The sequence below is a fragment of the Drosophila miranda genome, chromosome 3 (genome assembly GCF_003369915.1).
Source record: "Drosophila miranda strain MSH22 chromosome 3, D.miranda_PacBio2.1, whole genome shotgun sequence".
NCBI lineage: Eukaryota > Metazoa > Arthropoda > Insecta > Diptera > Drosophilidae > Drosophila > Drosophila miranda.
Window position 1 is genome coordinate 4204516 of NC_046676.1, and position 19271 is coordinate 4223786.

The following is a 19271-nucleotide window of genomic DNA, read 5'->3' on the forward strand; positions in this document are numbered from 1 at the left end:
GTTTTGGTGAGCGGCTTTAGGTCATTGATCCAAAAGGTTGTTTATAAAAGAAACCTATATACGAATAGACGAATGGGAATACAAATATATTTTACTACAAGTGTACGCTCAGGTACGTGTGCAGCAGGCCCGCACATACAGGTTTAAATGCGAATATTTTGGAAATTCGCCCAAGCCAAACCCCAGTCCCGGCCCCAGTCCTGGCCCCAAGTCCAGGCCCCAGACCAGACCCTCGATTTGCCCTCGATTAGGTCTTGCTTCAGCGACTTCGTCTCAAAATTATGCATATTTGGTGAATTAGATTTTGAGTTACTTATTACGTTTTTTCCCCTTTTGGTTTATTGCCAATCGTTTTAGCATAAATTCGCACCTTTCAATTGTTTATGTTTGCTTGCTTCGTCGATGGCTTTGGCGTGGGTTTCTCACCGGTTTGTTCGTCCGCCTGCCCGTATCTGTGCGTATTTTAACCGCTGACGCAGTGGATCGTAGTGGTTCACCTAGACCCAACTGGGAATCCATTGACGTGGTCTAGTCATCTGTCTCTCCATGTGACCTTTGCAGCTATTTGATCTTGTTTGTCCATTTGATGTTGTTGAACGATCGATCAATCGATCGATTGAGTGCTGGCCCGCATGAATGGGCCAGTTTTGCATTGAGAGACCTGAGCGTTAGGCTTGGGCCATTTCCAAGTGAAATCTATGAAAGTAGAGCCGCTTTGAATGATTTTTGCCTCTGGCAAAGTAGCAAAGCAGCAAAGGGGCAAACTGCGGCGAACCAAAGCCGCCGACACTCAGTTGCAAACAATGTGAGGCCGCAGACACGGAATTAGCATCTGTTTATGTTTGGTGAAGGCATAAATACTGGTAAGTATTCAATGAACTGGTTTTCCATCTTTAGCTTGGGTAGTTTCTAGAAGAGTCTAGACTACATTATAGTAACTAAATAACATTTAGTATATTAAGGATCCAAGTGAATGATGAATAGGTTTTGAATAACAGTTTACACTAAACGACCATTGATTGATCCGGGACAGCCCAATTATTTATTATTCAAGAGTATTAATAGCACCGTCAACTAAATAATTTCCTAACACTTAACAAAACAATTAGAACATCAATTATTCAATCGACAATTATGTATAGGACAATCGATAGATATTTTCCTACCTTGGAGGATATAAAACCAACTATTCCTGAGAAACACAAACCAGTTTAGAGTTGAGATACAAACCCTTTGAAATGTCAGGAGTCGAAAGGCAGCAAAACAAAAAGATGAAGGAGAAGGAGAAGCAACGTGAATACCAGGACTTTATCTTTTTTGCGAACATAATGTTTAAGACATTGGGATACGACTTTCTGGACTCGGCCAGGCTATCGTGGCAAAAGGTTCTCCTGCGCTGCTACTTTTTCCTATGCTTTGCCTGCAACTGCTATGAGGCCTCTTTCGTGGCTCTCAGGATTATCCAGTGGGAGTCTGTGGCCGGGAGTCCATCCAAGATCATGCGCCAGGCCCTACACTTCTTCTACATGCTCAGTGCAGAAGTGAAGTTTGTCACACTCATAATCTACCGCAAACGGCTTCGTACGTTAATCCTAGGTTTGCAGGAGTTGTATCCTACGGACGACTCGCTTCGGAGGGAGTACGAGGTTAACAGATACTATCTTCCGCGAACGACGCGATATGTGTTGTACTTTTACTACTTTGTGATGGCTCTGATGGCATTAGGGCCTCTTCTTCAGTCGTTCAGAATGTAATTCTACAGGGGAACGATGCACAGTTTCTCTTTCTTCGAATCTTTCCAACGCGGCTCAGTTTCCGCGTGGATACTCCCCTAGGCTATGCTGTAGCCTATATCATGGACTTTACCTACAGCCAGTTCATCGTCAACGTTAGTTTGGGCACAGATCTCTGGATGATGTGTGTCTCGAGCCAGATCTGCATGCCCTTTGAATATCTGGCCAAGAAGCTGGCCGCATACCTTCCAAGTCGAGAACGAGCGGATTGTGAGTTCTTGTGCAGCTTCGTGCAGAAACATCAGCAGATCCTCAGGTGGGAGGTTTTCACTTCACGGATATTTAATAAGCTTTGCACTTTGTTAAAGGTTGCACAAGGAGGTGAATCAGGTTTTTGGCCTTCTCTTGGCCTCCAATCTTTTTACCACAGCCAGTCTGCTCTGCTGCATGGCCTTTTACACCGTTGTCCAGGGTCTGAATGCGGAGGGAATCTCCTACATGATGCTCTTCGCCAGCGTTGCTGCCCAGTTCTATATGGTCAGCTCCTATGGGCAGCGGCTTATCGACTTGGTACGATGTACATACATATAAGCTCGGTAAACACTAACTCTTTTCCCTTCAGAGTTTCAGCATTTCCATGGCTGCCTATCTTCAGAATTGGTATGATGGATCCATACGGTATAAGAAAGACCTCCTCCTTATTATGGCTCGCGCCCAGCGTCCAGCGGAGATATCTGCAAAGGGAATTATCGTTATATCCCTCGACACCTTTAAGATCGTGAGTAAACCTCTCTTTATACCCGGTACTCGAAGAGTATGGAGGTATGTATATGTGGAAGTGTATGTAATAGCCAGAAGGAATGGTTTCCGACTACATAAAGTATACATATTCGTGATCGACATCACTAGCCCAATGCAAAAAGCCAAACAAAAGGAAAAAAATGGTTGGTGTTGGTGCGAGAAAAGCGAAAAAATACAGATGTGTTATAAAATATAAATGCTAAGATAAATGGAAACAGGTAATATCGAATATATAAAAATATTGGCAAACACTTGCGGAGTACCGGGTATAAAGTGGCTCTTTACGTTTCCGCTCGTATTATTTTAATAATATTTTTCCTGGTTTGACAGCTGATGAGCATCACCTATCGATTCTTTGCGGTTATTCGGCAAACTGTGGGAAAGTGATCTGTTTCGAGAATAAACAGAAAATGATGTATTTTTTCTTTAGTTGTTAAAATATGTGCAAACGTTAATAACTTGTTATTCTATGTATTGCAAATAAACTTTATTTTATTTGAATGATTGGGTAACGTTGTGTTAATACAATACATTTTTGTTCATTCAACAGACTTTCTTTTGAAAATTAAGCTTTAAAGACCTACAAATGTAGAGGTATTCGGTGGATTTGTATCCAGATTTAAGTGAGAGCTTGAGATCCGACCTGCATATTCCCTCGCAGTCCTTGTATCTTTCGGTCTCAAATCTTAGTGTATACTCTTTTTACAGTCTTCTATAGAAGAAGTCAAGTTAGAGCTCGTTTCCACAGTTTGTGATTGCATTTCTTCTTCATAAAATTGTAAAACATTTTTAATTCAGTTTCAGTATAAAACTCTTTATTTCATGATGAATCAATTTGATTTATTTTATCACAATAACTTAAGCTCTAGGTGGATCGGTGGCGTTGGACACCTCCGAAAGTACAAAATAAATGGATCAATGACAGAAACTATATAAATATTACGTGTACAGAAGAGACAATCGAATAGATTTGAATAGATTATGATGTGTATGTGTATGTGGGTTAAATTAAATGCTGCCTTTGGTTCTGCTACTTTGCAGAGCTCGAAAGAAAAGCAGGCGCCTTTGGCAACACATCGACCATATTGGCCGATCAGCAGTAGCTCCAGCTCCAGCTCCAGCTCCTGATCTTGGTGACCCCTACATTCCCTCGCAGGTGGACATGCAGTCCTTGTAGCTGGAGAAATTGTTCTCGTTGCCATCGCAGCCACCGAACTTGAACTCCACACACTTCTTCTGCTCGGGATCGTAGCGCCATCGCGGTATGAGGGCCCGACAGACGCCTTTGCGGGCCGGCATCAGGCAGAACTGCTCCGGATGCGTGTTGCGGCCCGTATTGGCCACATCGTCCAAAGAAATGGCATCAAAGAAGTCGCTCACATCATCGTACAGATCCATGGGGCGACCCTCGCTGACTCCCGCCACGGCCAGCAGCAGTCCCAGCACCAGCACCACACTGGCTACCTCCATCGCTCTCAACAGTCGGCCCTTTCCGCACATTGTTACACACGCTTAACTCAACGGAACTCAACTGAACACTGTCTCTGGGATACAGCTCTCTTTCTTTCTCACTTGTTCACCTGGCGACTAGTGGCACGCAACTGGTTGCATCGCAGGCCCGGCATTTGGTTTTATACGACGGCCAGTGACGTGACTGGCGGCAGATCGTCAGTGCCACGGCTGGAGCTGAGAGCCCCACATCGAGTGGAGCTTTCGAATTGGCTCCTAGGCTGCTCTCCATCGCTTGGCGTTGCCAGTGAGTGTGAGTATTATGAGTGAGCTGATGTTAACGGTTACTAATGATGCTCACTGTTGGAAGCTGCCGAGCTTTTTCGGTAACTCCGACTCCAGATTTACATTTATAAGATTTCTCCATTGTTAGATTATAGTTTAAGTTTAAGGTGTTCTTGTTCGCTAGATAAGCGCGACTACAGATCATTTAAGAGCATTGGGATTGAAGATATTATAAGAGGATATGGTAATATCGTCACTATTTTGATAACTATTAGAAGCTGCTGATTCGAACAGTAACCTTTTGCCGAGTCCGTTTACCATATACAAACTGTTTACGTTTGTTTCCAAAGAGTCACATCCAGTATGTAGTTAGTGTTGCCAGATGGTAACGGTTACTCAGTGATGTTAATCTCTTACAAGGTTCATCTTTGTCTGTTCTGATATTTATCACGTTTCTTTCCTACAATCGCAGAGATCGAGAGCCATTAAACCCCCCTCTCCCTTGGCCGGACCGGGTAATAAAATAAACAATTTTACTACTGTTGACTCATTTGAGAATTGTCTGTCTGGCTGCGTGTGGGAATCGTGCAGGGGCAGACGCAGAGGTAAACGCCAGAGTTGGAAAGAAAGCAAGAGTCAGTGTCGGCGGCATTAATTTGCGCAACTGCCACGACTAGGACTGGGATGCAGTTGGAGTGGGAGGTAACGCATAAGCAGATGAAGACAGTGTTGATGATGATGCCAGGATGCTGCAGCCGCAGGAGGTGGAGGTGGAGGTGGAGGTGGAGGTGGAGGTGGAGGCGGAGCAGCATTTGTGGCCATGATAAAAATTGCATGAGCTTGCACTTGGCATTTTATGCTGTTGCCTGTTGCCTGCCGACGTTTCGCAGGAGGGTTTCGGCCTCGGCCAGTCAGACGCTCTCCCCAGTTGCAGTCAAATTTTCATTTTTCCGCTCACGTACTTCGATTAAATTCTCATTTTGGTAATAATTTTCCAGTTTTTACGTTGGCTCCGTTGGCCCTAAATTCCACCTTGGCTCTCTCTGGGACTCTCTCTGGCTCTGACTCTGGCTCTGGCTCTGTCTCTAGTTGGCTTCGTTCTTTATGTGCGTGGCCCATCGAAGACATCAGCTTCTCTGTCGGCGAATACATTTGGAAAATTAAAAGTTTTCCTTGCTCCCCGACATGGCCTGGCTCGGCTCGGCTCAGCTTCGCAATTGTTGGCCCCGCTCTCCCATATAAATCAATTTGCAGCGAGCAAGTTTTATTAGCGCTGCATAAGTCCGTTAACAAGGCCCAGCCACCTGATGCAAGCTCCCGAGTCCGTATCCGTATTCGTTTCCGTGTCCGGGAAATACGTACATATGTACATATGTACGTGTCTGTGGGCCAGGCTAATTCAGCGGCTCGCACCCATCGACAAGCGAATTCCCATTGAGCGTTGAGCGCTGTCAGAGACAGAAACTAGCTGCGGGCTAAGGCCACAAAAGGAACTTTTGCGCGTAATAAATTGATAAATAGTCAGGACACACCTGCACGCATCTGGAACCCACTCATGGGGCAGCCCCGACGCCCCAGAGCATGCAACGGATTAACGTGTAACAAGCTGGAAAGTTGTCTGAAAAAGGTGAACTCTTCTGCGGTGTTGTTCGAAAACATAAGTAGACACGGTTCTACTTCAAGCGCAACTTTAATGTGGGTTAAATTGGATTTACCACTGTCGTATATTTCCAGCATATTCGGTGAACCCTTTACTAAAGGCAGACAATATTGACCTTCTTGCTGTCTAATTTTGAAGGAGTTTGGCAAAGGACGTTGGAAAATCTTCCGAAAGTCATCAGATTGGTACATCATTTTGCAATAATAATAACACCAGTCTTGACTTCTTGACGCCAAAATAGTGTTCTAAACCTCGACAAACTGGTGATTTTGGTTGGTTTAAGCCCGTAACATCAATGATCACTGCGTTTTGATCCGTCAGGATTCGAATGACATACAGCTACAGGTCCTAGCTACATCGACACCAGTAGCTGTTCAGAAGTTTTTTAAATGTTTCGTGACAGCCGTGACTCGTTTGCAAAGCCAAAAAATAATCAATAGATGCATTTGGGAGCCTTATATTTAACTTTAGGGTGGCAACATCCGCTGCTAATTGCTTATAATTAACTAAATGACAGCCCGGACTTGGGCCTGGACCTGTAGTTGGAACCGGACGTGCCGACCACTTCATCTGTAGCTCATAAAGCAATCACATGCACTTGCACAACTATAAAAACTTCCTGACTTCCTGACTGGCTTCTGGCTTCCTACTCCTTGGCGTGGCCTGGTCTCTTGGACATGTTTTCTTGTCCTTCCGTCTGCCACATCCTCTGGTACTTTTTTCTTTCCTTGGGGGTCGTCATGCTATTGCCATTAGCCTAGCCTTTACTACTTTGCAACATTTCCTTTTGCGACTTCTTTTCGGTCGCTCGCTTGCTCTCATTTTTTCAGCAAACTTTTGGCAGTTTTCCATATGCAACACGCAACAGACGTTTTTATGTTTTCTCTGTGCGCCGCCCATAAAAAAGAAAAACCAGCCAAGAGCCAGGAGCCAGGAGGTGCAGAAGTGTGCAGAAGAGAAGGCCATGGTCATGGTCCATGGTCCATGGGGCAGCATCAACAGTTTGCCTCGCAGCCGGAAGGGGTGAATGCGTGGGGCAGACAAGAGAATGGAAGTCAATTATCGAATTAATTTAGTTATCCAGTGTCCGGCTCTGGACGGGACCAGACGGGCCTGGAAATGGTTACATTTTCACTTCATTCACGTCATAACTGTGAATGTGAATGGTAACGACTAGAACGGGAGGGATTATGACGTTTGCTGCTGGCCAGCATGGAATTCAAATTGTTTTTCCGCCAGCAAGCTGTGGCTGGATTTCGAAAATTTGCAATTAATTAAATTACTCCGCAAAATGAAATTTTTGTCACTGCAAGCAATCAGTAGCCCTAGCCCCCACTCACAGGGATTCCCATTGCCTCACTTCCCACTCCTCAGTCCATATCCGTATGCGTCTCCCTTTTCCGTACTGCCTTTCCCGTATATGTATTGGTAATTGATGTGTTAATCCGCACATTGACAGCGGTTATTGCGGTGGCTTTATGGAAATATGCCCCTGAGCCAAGCGCCCGCCCCAGGCCGGCCCTGTGCGGCCCTCGTTTGGCATTTTGCAGACCTGTTAAAAGGATTTCGCGTGATGAATTTCCTGGCGACGGGTTCTGCCAGGTACTTGCTAAGTAATTTAATTACATTGCTGCCGCAAATTTATCGCAATATTGTTTATTGGCCAGAGGGCACTGACGAACTTTGTGCGACATTAAAACTTTCCAGCGGGGAATGGTCCGCTAATCTGTGGCGCATATTGAAATTGAGATGCCTTGTTATCGTATCATGTACAGTGGTTCTCCTGTCAAGTCCTTCATGCCTGTTAATGTGAATGAATGTACTTCTTATTTTACGTAGTAAATACTCGAATAGAACTCGAACCGGCGTAACAGAACTAACATTAGAACATTATTATCGCTCGTGGCTCCTCCCTTTTTCTCTGTGACAAGTGCTAAACAAATTTAGAGAAATTAGAGATCCTCCTCTCCTCCCCTTAACCAGCGATTTACTTCGTCCCTTTTGCGAACAGCGGTACCAAAAGAGAGCGAGAGAATGCGGCAGTTATCGGCTTCGATACCGGATCCGGAGAACACGTATAATAACGTATGAAATATATAGTAAATATATAGTAAGCAGCACAAATCATAAGCTCCCCTATGTTTTGACTGAGTAAAGGAAATAAAATCAGAGCCGCGGCCTTTGCCGCTACTCATAACGTTACCGCTCTTTTTTTGCTGATATATTTGGGTTTCCCGATTAATATCTGACTTTTTTGCGTGTTTTTAAATTTGAAAATCTTTGCACATTCGGCATTTTTGTTTGGGAGTATGTACTAACAGAAATATAGATAGTCTAGTAGGCTAATAGTCTGTTTGAAAGGGCTATATTAATAGTTTGTAGAAATTCTATTCTTGAAGTTTCGGCTTACCGTTCCATCTGAAGGATTCGGTCCATATAACCCTTCTCTATCACCCGCATTGTCTGCTCGGAGCTTGCTTCGTTGGATCTCATGTTTTTTTAATCTGATCTATTGGCGCATCGTGTCACATAAATTCCACAATTTTAAGAATGCACAAAATACACTAAATTTGTTGGTTGTTTGCCTCTTGAGTCGTGGCGTCTTTTTTGCCTGCAAATAGATGACACTTGAGGCCAAGAGGATACCAGGCTGGGAATGGCTTCTGGCCTCTGGACCCTGGCTCCCAGTTCCACGTCTGTTCATCTCAACACCTTGGCAAATGAAAAGAAATTGCCAAGAGCAAGACAAAACAGGACAAGGGTCTTGTCTGGCCATCGATGCTCCTGTTGATGCAGCACGTGCTGCTGTCTCTGTATCCGAAACCCAACAAGGATACGAACAGGACAGCATACTTCAATGCAATTGCATTTAAATCAGTTGGCCGTGTGGTGCTCGTGCGTTGTTTTTCCGAGTCCTTCGTGTGTTGCCGCCGCTTGCTCTGCTCATAAATTATGCAAAATTTTTCCCAGCCAAACGGTCTCTCTATATCTCTGTGCGGCTTGTGCGCCATTTGTTCATTTCGAGACCAATAAAATGAAGCGTTTGAAAGTTGTAAATAAGTTCCTGCCGTTCGGCGTGTCTGCCTCGTGGCCCCTGTCCATGGCACCATTCTCCTGCCCGCCGCCGTCTGCGGCTCGTAAACTGTCGGGCATCATTTTGCCAGAAATGTTCTATGCGCAACTCCCGCTTAATGAATTGCTTGTGTGCCGGCTTGCTGCATATGCATAAGCAGCTAAATTTGTTTATAGAAATTGCATTTAAATATGTTCTTTCCCTGACCCATACCGGGGCCATGCCGCGCCCCCCACTCATCTTTCAGCTTGGAGCCCGCTGGCAAAAATGCAAAAGTAATGACAACGTATAATGGAACTGGGAACGCCATGCTCAATTATTGCGACTAAAAGATACCCGCCACTCGGATAAAAAAAAAAGAAATTAAAAATTAACAAGTTAAAGAAAACTTCAACTTTGAGTCGCTATCTTCAGATACATTCACTCTATCGACACGAATACAAAATCCTTCGAAATTACGTACAATTCTTCTTTCAATTTAATCATTAAACAAATACCTCCTTTTTTCTTAATCAAAGTACTGGGAGGTGATTTACTCATCCAGGCCTACAACCTAATTTTGGTCCCAACAGGTGTAATTCTGAAATATCTATTCAAAGTAAGGAAAACCATCGAGACATTCCCTAAGTCGACTTTTGTAAATTCTTTTTTAATTGTTTCCCTAATATTCGTAGTAATAATAAAAATGATATATGAAAAGACTCTTGATAGTCAGATATACCCTTATATTACATTTTTGGCGGGTGTAAAAAAAGTTCCTTCTTTCTTTGTCGCCTGGTAACATAATATTTTACTCAGAGATCGTAGAAAGGGGGAAAAAAAAAAAAAAAAAAAAAAAAAACTGGAAGAAATTTGTTTGGACATGGGACTGCTGTAAAATGGGAATAGAAAAAACAAACGAAATGGCTCGTGCCATGTCATGTCCTGTGATGCACGAGTCCAAGGATGCGCTCGCAGTCCTCTTTTCCGCCAGCCCGTTTTCCTCTTTCTCTGCTCGGTGCTCCTTTGTCATGTCGCTGGCTCCCCATCCCGGCTCCCCTTTGAGCAGTCCGCCTGACAAGGCAAACGAATCGGGACATAAGTAGGAATCGCTGTAATATTTGCCAGGCAACATCCAGAGTGTTGCAGTCAGTGGGGGCCGGGACGGGCCCCAAAAAACTTTAAGCCAAGACAATGCTACATAATCGAAAAACAACAGACGGACGCAGAGTGCTGAGAGTCCGCGTGAATTATGATGGATTTTTAAAAAAGAGGAATGCGATGAGTTTTCTTTGGTTCTGAGTAGGAGATTTTTTCATTTATACATGAGATTTCCAAAAAATTCAGCACAAAAAGAAGTATAAGGAAATTCCCGAAGACTAGAATCCAATAGAATGAAATGAAACGAACGAGTGAAAAGTCTCATATGTTGTGTTACTGGAAATATTTTTGATTTAATGCACAATTACCGCTCTTTCCATTATTTTGAAACGCGAGCATCTGGGATAGGTGCATTATCAAGTAGTTTGATATCTGAAGGCCGTTCAATAAGTCCGTGAAATTTTAACTTTCCCGCCTCTTAAGTATCTGTCAGTTGGCTCCTATCAAAACTGGAAAACGCTGCGACAGTTTGTGCTTGACAGCCATTTATTACAGACATTCTCGTAATTCGAGTTGAAATCGATAAAAGTAAATTCCTTTTTGCTCATTAAGCATTTTTGTTTTGCGGAAAACAACCATCACTTACCGCGTTCGCTACAATAGTCCACAATGCAAGGGTGCAGGTGGAGACTTGTGCAGTTTCCGGATTAGGGATACAAAATTGGACAAATGTTAGAAAAAGTTCATAGACCTTAAAGGAGACTCTGTTGAAGAATGAAATGATTGTCAGAAAGTCACAGCCCTCGTATCTTCAGTGCGGTCCAGATTTTGTTCTATTATGTTGGGTATTTTTCCATTAATGGGATAAAATACTTAACCTGAAGTAAATAATGTATGTCTTATATGGCAGAAGCAATTATATTTAGTTCTCTGTTACTTCACTAAATGCTTTTTCGAATATATAACTCCCAAAAACTCTTGGAAAATAATCTTGGAAAAAGCCCTACAGAAGGGAGCGCCGCGACGCCTGCCTACCCCTTTGGGGCACTTTTGGCTAAAAATCAGACAATACGTTGAGTTTTCCTCATTCATAGTTTTGTTCAACGGATTAGAGAGCGGCTTGGGGAGGCAGGGGGCAGGAGGCAGGAGTAAGGAGGCAGGCAGGCAGGGAGAACCATCCAAGCCGCAAAACTTTTAATCAGAGACGAACGCGTTTGGAGCGCGCTAATTACATTAGTTTTGGTGGTGGTGCTGCTGTGCGACTGTTGGCGGTGCTCATGGAGCTCGTGATGCTGCAGTTGTTCGTCCCGAATGTTTGATTATTTTCAATTATTTCGAGCCGCACATTGTCCTTACTTTGGCATTGACAACGCGAAACGATAGCACCCACACGCTCATGATGGGCGGAGATGGAGACGGGCACGGGGAGAAGGAAATAGGAAATGTTATTGTCGCTGTTCAAAGCCCAACCCTTCGCCATCATCATCTCCATCATCATCTCCATCCTCATTCCATTCCATTCGATTTCGATTCCATTTCCATTTCCCGCCTTCGCTTGGGAAAGTTTTGGTATAAAACAAAAATCTGATTTACATGGGAGAGGAAACAATGCGGCAGCTGATTGTGTGAGGGTGGGCTGTGGCAGAGGGGTAAAATCATTTACATCCATTCATGTGTGTGTTGGTGTGTGTTGTTGCAACAAAGAACATTTCATGTTGAACAGATGTCGGAAGCCGCCGGCGCAGCCGTCCTACGTGTGGAAAAACTTGACACAATGCAAGCCCCAACCGGAGGGCAATGGGGGGGCTCTGTGACATTGCCACTCTTATCTGGCCACGTTGTCAAAGTTGTGCGACAATGGCATCCAGTGCCGTGCATCCAGACACCTGTTGCCACCCAAGCCCAAGTGGCAAGTGGCAAGTGGCAAGTAAAGAACTGACTCCGAAAAAATCCAAAAGCCGAAAACCCAATTCAGATCAAGCTGGCTGGGAGGCAGAACTTTCTAATTGAGTTTTCTCTGTACCTTTTGAAAGATAATCTGAATTGGAACGAATCGTACCCAGATTGGAATATGATTTTCTTACAATTCTGGTGGACTCTGATGGTGCTGGGTGGTTCCAAGTTGCTCCCGGCCGACTCGGAGCCGTCGAGCAGCGAGAAGTTGCGCAGTTTCAATCGGGCCGTGAAGGAGGCGCGCGGCAAGATTCAGGATCTCTACGGCCAGGATCAGTACCGAAGACAGCCCAGGCACACCATCGACGATATGCTGGCCAGCTTTGCCCAGACCAGCAGCGGAGAATCGGAGGACAATGCCATGGCGGAGGCAGCCAACGCCTGGTATCGGGACTTCCAGACAGGCCACAAGAAATCACATACTGTCAGTAAACAGAGGGGCACGAACTACGAAAGTAACTACTTGAAGGATATGCAGAGCACAGAGATCGGCAAGGTGAAGCAGAAGTACAAGGATACTGCGGTGGATCCCATCACTCTAGTGTTCGAGACCACCATGGCTCCCTTTCAGTACGGTGGTAGCGGTCTCACCTACCTGGACATCAAGCTGAAGCAGGCCCAGGAGATTCTAAACGAGCATGAGAAGACTAGCAAAAGGGATCCATACCGGGTGAAGGAGTATCACAAGAAGGCAGAACTCAACGACGATCTACCGGAGTTTGAAAACAGGCCAGTGCCGGACGGGTTGTATGAGCAAACATTGCTCCGGCTCGATTCGCCCAAATGGAGGCCGAACAATCTGTTGCACGAGGCCAACTACAAGCTGTCTAAGATCGAGCAGGAGGCCTCTGAGAACGCCCAACGGAAAATTCCGCCCAAGGGCAGGGGTTTGAACAAGCGCAGCTCCTATCACGGCTTCAATCCAATGAACGAGATCAAGCTAAAGACAAGCAACCGCCTCATGCTCAAGGGCATGGGACCCTCGCTGCCGAGCAATGCGCTGGTGGAGAGCCAGCATGCCCATCTCGTGGACGAACTGATAAAGCGCCGGGAGCGGAAAATGAGACGGGAGCAGGAGCAGCAGCAGGATCCAGATCTGTATCTGGATCATTATCAGGAACAGAATCAAGAGGGATACATGAGCGATGATGGTGAACGGCGGCAGCAGTACGATGGCCTCAGTCCGATGACCAACAAAATGAGGCAGTCTCCGGAGGTTGTATCCTCCGGTGGCCACAACATGTTGGATCTGCCACAGAGCTACGACTATCGCCTGCCCCCGTACGATCGCTTCCATGCTCTCAGCCAGCGGCAGATGCCCAACATGGTCGACTACTTGCACCCCAATCGCAGGTCCGTTGGGGACCCGGGACGCTACAAGCGGGAGCATACCTTAAATATGACCCTGGCAACGACAGCGAAGGTGGCCGTGAATGAGTCAGGAACTAAGGCCGAGCAGCTGGACATCCCGAGTGTGCCTGCGCTCAAGGAAAGTGAACCAAAAGTCGAAGAACAACAGGATGTCAAAGTGGAGCCGGATAAAGAGCCAATCGACAGCAAGGTGGTGGGTAAAGCTACTGCTTTCGAAAAGGTGCAAGTCGAGGCTGAAGCAAAGTCACTGAAAGTGAGAACGGACATTGAGGTTAAGCCTACGGAACCTACAGAGCTGAAAGATGATGCTGTATCTGTATCTGAGGCGGACATTTCAACAAAGCCGGAGGTGGGCGAAAGTGCTCAGGACTCTGCTGTTAAGGTGGAAAGCATCGAGGCCAAGACAAGGCTAGAAACAGATGCCATCTCTGAAGCCGAGGGTAGCCTGGAGACCCAGAATAAGTCAAACAGCCATGCCGTCCTACAATCGGTACTTGAACAGCCACAGGTTCAGGAGAAGTCCCAGGCGGCAGCCAGCATTAAAGATGCAGTGCTGCAGGAGAGCATCAAGCTGACTGTGGAGGAGTCGTTCACGTCCAGGCCAGCCGATGAGGTTTCCGCAGAGCCTGAGAGATCAAAAATAGCACCAGGTACTCCCCATTTGCCCAATCCCGATGCAGTGGTCAAACTTCTGGCCAATGAGCTGTCGCATTTTAGTGGCGACAAAGATCGCAACAAGCGGCACATCCAAAGCCTACGTCGTCGCTGGTCTCCCAGGAAAAACCGGCGCTCCAAACGGTCCATCGGAGAAGAGCAGCAGCCCCCGGAATGCCCCGAGAGAACCAAGCGCATGGCTGCTCCTCTGCTGGACGACCTGGAGGACCACAATGGGAATCACTTGCATTTTGGAGACCTTGGAAGTGGCCTTCTTATGTCCGATGTCGAGGAAGAGACCGATCCTTACGGCGAGGTCGAGGCCAGTCTCTATGATGCTTCTAGCGTTCAGGTGCCCATGATGAATCAGCGAGCTAATGGAGTCTACCAGTTAACGCAGCAGCCTCTGCAGATACCACAGCAACAGCAGCCGCAGCAGCAACAACAGCAGCAGCAACAGCAGCAGCAGCAGCAGCAACAACAGCAGCAACAGCAGCAGCAACAGCAGCCGCAACAGCTACAGCAACCCTCCAATTTAAAGGCCAGCTTCAATTTGACTAACTTTTTTAATGAGCTTCAGAAGCTGCAAAAGAATCGTCCGCTTCAGCTGCAAGAGAATCGTCCAGCGCAGCAGCAGCAACAACAAAAACTGCAGCAGCAACAGCAGCAGTCACCGATTCAGCATCAATATCTGCCAAAACAGCAACACTTTCCACAGAAGCCATATCTGCCAAAACAGCAATACCTGCCACCTCAGCAACAGGCACCTCTACAGACCCAGCAAAAGCAGCTGATAGCGCCGCCGCTAATGAAGCAATCCGCAGTCCATCGATACTTTGGTCCTTTCTTTAACAAGCAGGTCAAGAACAACATGTTGTCCACAGTGGATCCATGCATTACATAAGTTGAACCACTGACGCGGCCCTCAGTGTCCATAACCATTGATCCCAATTGCATATCAATTACAACGCCCGTCCCCAACATGATGACGGAGTCGACTACACCAGGGTTTGGTGGAAACAAAACGAGTATTCCATCCATGACGAATACTACCGATACGTCAACGAATGCAACGGACTCAGGAGGGGCTGATCAGGGTAAAACTTCTGGACCTGCTGTGCCGACCGGCGATGTCTGCTATAAACCAGATGCCCTGAGGTTGAACGTGTCCATCAACGCGAACGTGTGCGGGGATCCAAAGACAAAACAGTTCTATGGCAACGGATCAATCAACATGCAGCCAGCCTTCGATCAGATGAACACCGACTTGATGCTTGATTGGGCGGATTCGGCGGATTCGGCGGATTCGGCGGATTCGGCAGAGCACGGGAGTGACGATACTTTAATGCAGAATGATGATCGATATGCACGCGAAGCGGGTAGAAATTGGAGGGATAATACCGGCCACAGAAGGAATAATAGGTGTGGCAAAGAGAAGTCCAAGGGGAAAAAGGAGTACAAGCCAGAATCGAGCAAATGGTAAGTAGTACGAGATCCTGTATGGAATGTTCCTTTGTTCACATCCACATCACATTTCTTCTTGCAGTAGTGGAAATGCCGAATCCTGTGATGACAGCTTGGAGAAGCTTATAACTGGCAAAACGTCGGAGGACATTGTGTCGGCCGTGTTTGAGGCAGTCAGCAATGATCCGGGCATGGATCGTCTGTTGGCCGTGCTGGAGCGCAATCGCAAGGGCTCCCTCAAGAAGCCCAAAAACTTCTATCAGATCCGGAATGACAAAAACGATCAGTACCTGCATCAGACGGAGACCATGGTGCGGGAGACCATGGCGGCCATTAGCGACATCATCGACAAGCAGGTGCGGGTTCGGTCCTGCATTCCCTTGCGCCCAGACCTGAGTGAGTTCTTCGACCTCATCCTGAAGACTATGGATGAGCAGAAGAAGTGCCGCGAGAAGCGAGAGAACGCGCCGAGTGGTCTGGCCGACAACTTCAACCAGGATGTGGGTTTACTCGATAGCGACAAGATTGATTCCCGGTCTCGCATCGTCAAGAAACTGCTGCGTCAGTACGAGGAGCTTCCACTGGCAGATCAGCGTTCGGCGGCCAATGTCCGAGATGAACTTCTCATGGACCTCATGTACCTCCGCAAAATGGCAGACTCCGTGGAGCGCAGGCAGCGAAATGCCAAGCTGCAGGAGGTGCTGCGGCAGACCAGCATGAACAACGAGTACTCGCCTCGCTTCATCAAGCTGGTGAAGACCGCAGAGCTCTTCAAGGAGGCGGGCGAGCAGCAGGCTAGGGCCTTTGTGGGACTCTAAGGTGGTTATTTTTATACCCGATACTCAAAATGAGTATTGGGGTATATTAGATTTGTGGTAAAAGTGGATGTGTGTAACGTCCAGAAGGAATCGTTTCCGACCCCATAAAGTATATATATTCTTGATCAGCATCAATAGCCGAGTCGATTGAGCCATGTCTGTCTGTCCGTCTGTCCGTCCGTCCGTCTGTCCGTCTGTCCGTCCCCTTCAGCGCCTAGTGCTCAAAGACTATAAGAGCTAGAGCAACGATGTTTTGGATCCAGACTTCTGTGATATGTCACTGCTACAAAAATATTTCAAAACTTCGCCCCGCCCACTTCCGCCCCCACAAAGAACGAAAATCTGTGGCATCCACAATTTTAAAGATACGAGAAAACCAAAAACGCAGAATCGTAGAGAATGACCATATCTTTTAGACTGCGGAATTTGAATAAGATCGTATTATTATTATAGCCAGCATCAAGAAAACAATTTCATTTTTTCTCGCCCTGTCTCTCTCTAACACACACGTAGCATAGCCGGCTTTGCTTAGAGTAAAACATTAGCGCCTAGATCTCAGAGACTACAAAAGCTAGAGCAACCAAATTTGGTATCCACACTCCTAATATATCGGACCGAGACGAGTTTATTTCAAAATTTAGCCACACCCCCTTCCGCCCCCGCAAAGGACGAAAATCTGGGGATATTCAAAAATCTCAGAGACTATTAAGGCTAGAGTAACCAAATTTGGTATCCGCACTCCTGTTAGATCTAACTATAAAACGTGTATCTCAAAATTTCGCCCCACCCCCTTCCGCCAACACAAAGGACGAAAATCTGTTGCATCCACAATATTGCACATTCGAGAAAACTAAAAACGCAGAATCATAGATAATGACCATACTGACTTAGTATCGGGTATAACCGTAGAGTTGCGGTGTCCGCAGCAACTCACAACGTTCCCCCTCGTTTTATTTGTTTATTTTTTCGTTAAGTTTATTTTACTATTAAATAACATTCTAAATGTCAAATTAAAATTCGTTCTTTAGTCTATTAGAACTTTAGTCAGAGATTAGAGAAATCGTCCAACTGGCGCTTAAAAGCGCTACCGCGAGAGTAGAGAAGAATAGAGAAAATTTAATGATTTAATGTTGAACCAATCGGTTAAACAGATTACCTTTGAGTTATTCTTTTGGGATATCAATAGTTTATTATACCCGATACTCAAAATGAGTATTGGGGTATATTCGATTTTTGGTAAAAGTGGATGTGTGTAACGTCCAGAAGGAATCGTTTCCGACCCCATAAAGTATATATATTCTTGATCAGCATCAATAGCCGAGTCGATTGAGCCATGTCTGTCTGTCCGTCTGTCCGTCCGTCCGTCTGTCCGTCCGTCCGTCCCCTTCAGCGCCTAGTGCTCAAAGACTATAAGAGCTAGAGCAACGATGTTTTGGATCCAGACTTCTGTGATATGTCACTGCTACAAAAATAGTTCAAAACTTCGCCCCGCCCACTTCCGCCCCCACAAAGGACGAAAATCTGTGGCATCCACAATTTTAAAGATACGAGAAAACCAAAAACGCAGAATCGTAGAGAATGACCATATCTTTTAGACTGCGGAATTTGAATAAGATCGTATTATTATTATAGCCAGCATCAAGAAAACAATTTCATTTTTTCTCGCCCTGTCTCTCTCTAACACACACGTAGCATAGCCGGCTTTGCTTAGAGTAAAACATTAGCGCCTAGATCTCAGAGACTACAAAAGCTAGAGCAACCAAATTTGGTATCCACACTCCTAATATATCGGACCGAGACGAGTTTGTTTCAAAATTTCGCCACAACCCCTTCCGCCCCCGCAAAGGACGAAAATCTGGGGATATTCACAAATCTCAGAGACTATTAAGGCTAGAGTAACCAAATTTGGTATCCGCACTCCTGTTAGATCTAACTATAAAACGTGTATCTCAAAATTTCGCCCCACCCTCTTCCGCCCACACAAAGGACGAAAATCTGTTGCATCCACAATATTGAGGATACGAGAAAACTAAAAACGCAGAATCATAGATAATGACCATATCTATCAGATTGCTGAATCTGGATCAGATCAGATCATTTTTATAGCCAATAGGAACAAATCAATTTGCAGTGGCTACGCAGCGCCCGACGTCACGCTCAGACTGATTTTCTGTCTCTCTCGCACGCACTCTTTGTCGTGTCGTTCAATATTAGCGGCGTCTGCCGGAGGAGAGCCATACTGACTTAGTATCGGGTATAACCGTAGAGTTGCGGTGTCCGCAGCAACTCACAACGTTCCCCCTCGTTTTTATTTGCATTTGAAATTCGATATATTCACATTTACCAAATTAATAGTAGTTTTATTTTATGTCACTCACTTTAACCGACTGTCAAGATAAACACGTATAAGATGCAGGTTTCATTGCTGCATCGATGCACCAAGATGGTGTTGCTGAAGAAGCAGGTGAGGCGCAAGGGCTGGCACCTGAGGAGCTACAGACACCAGGCCTATCGGCGGCTGCGCATGATGAGCCAGATCCGCGATGAGCTGCTCCGTAAGGTGCGCAAAGCAATAGAGGCCAGGCAGAGAGATATGGAACAGGTGCAAAGGGATCAGGCAAGGCATGAGGTCGCCAGAACGGTAGCCACATACAAGAGATGGCTGCACAGTTGGTCCAAGTCGCTGTTGTCGCAACGCCGGCTGATCGTGCAGCAGAGGCAGGAGGAACGCAACCAAGCCCAAGTGGCAAGTCGCAAGTGGCAAGTGGCAAGTAAAGAACTGACTCCGAAAAAATCCAAAAGCCGAAAACCCAATTCAGATCAAGCTGGCTGGGAGGCAGAACTTTCTAATTGAGTTTTCTCTGTACCTTTTGAAAGATAATCTGAATTGGAACGAATCGTACCCAGATTGGAATATGATTTTCGTACAA

At 45.9% G+C, this 19271-nt stretch overlaps 1 protein-coding gene and 2 pseudogenes across 1 annotated transcript; 2 read left to right on the top strand and 1 right to left on the bottom strand.

Moving 5' to 3' along the window:
* Window positions 1-1271: 1271 nt before the first annotated feature.
* LOC108157944 lies at window positions 1272-2921 on the top strand (annotated as a pseudogene).
* Window positions 2922-3352: 431 nt separating this feature from the next.
* Window positions 3353-4145, bottom strand: LOC108158331 (kunitz-type serine protease inhibitor nigrescinin-6). Its single transcript, XM_017290571.2, has one exon. The coding sequence runs from the start codon at window positions 4032-4034 to the stop codon at window positions 3675-3677; it is 360 nt and encodes a 119-aa protein (XP_017146060.1). The 5' UTR covers window positions 4035-4145; the 3' UTR covers window positions 3353-3674.
* A 7880-nt stretch (window positions 4146-12025) lies between these two features.
* LOC117188128 lies at window positions 12026-16341 on the top strand (annotated as a pseudogene).
* Window positions 16342-19271: the final 2930 nt, after the last annotated feature.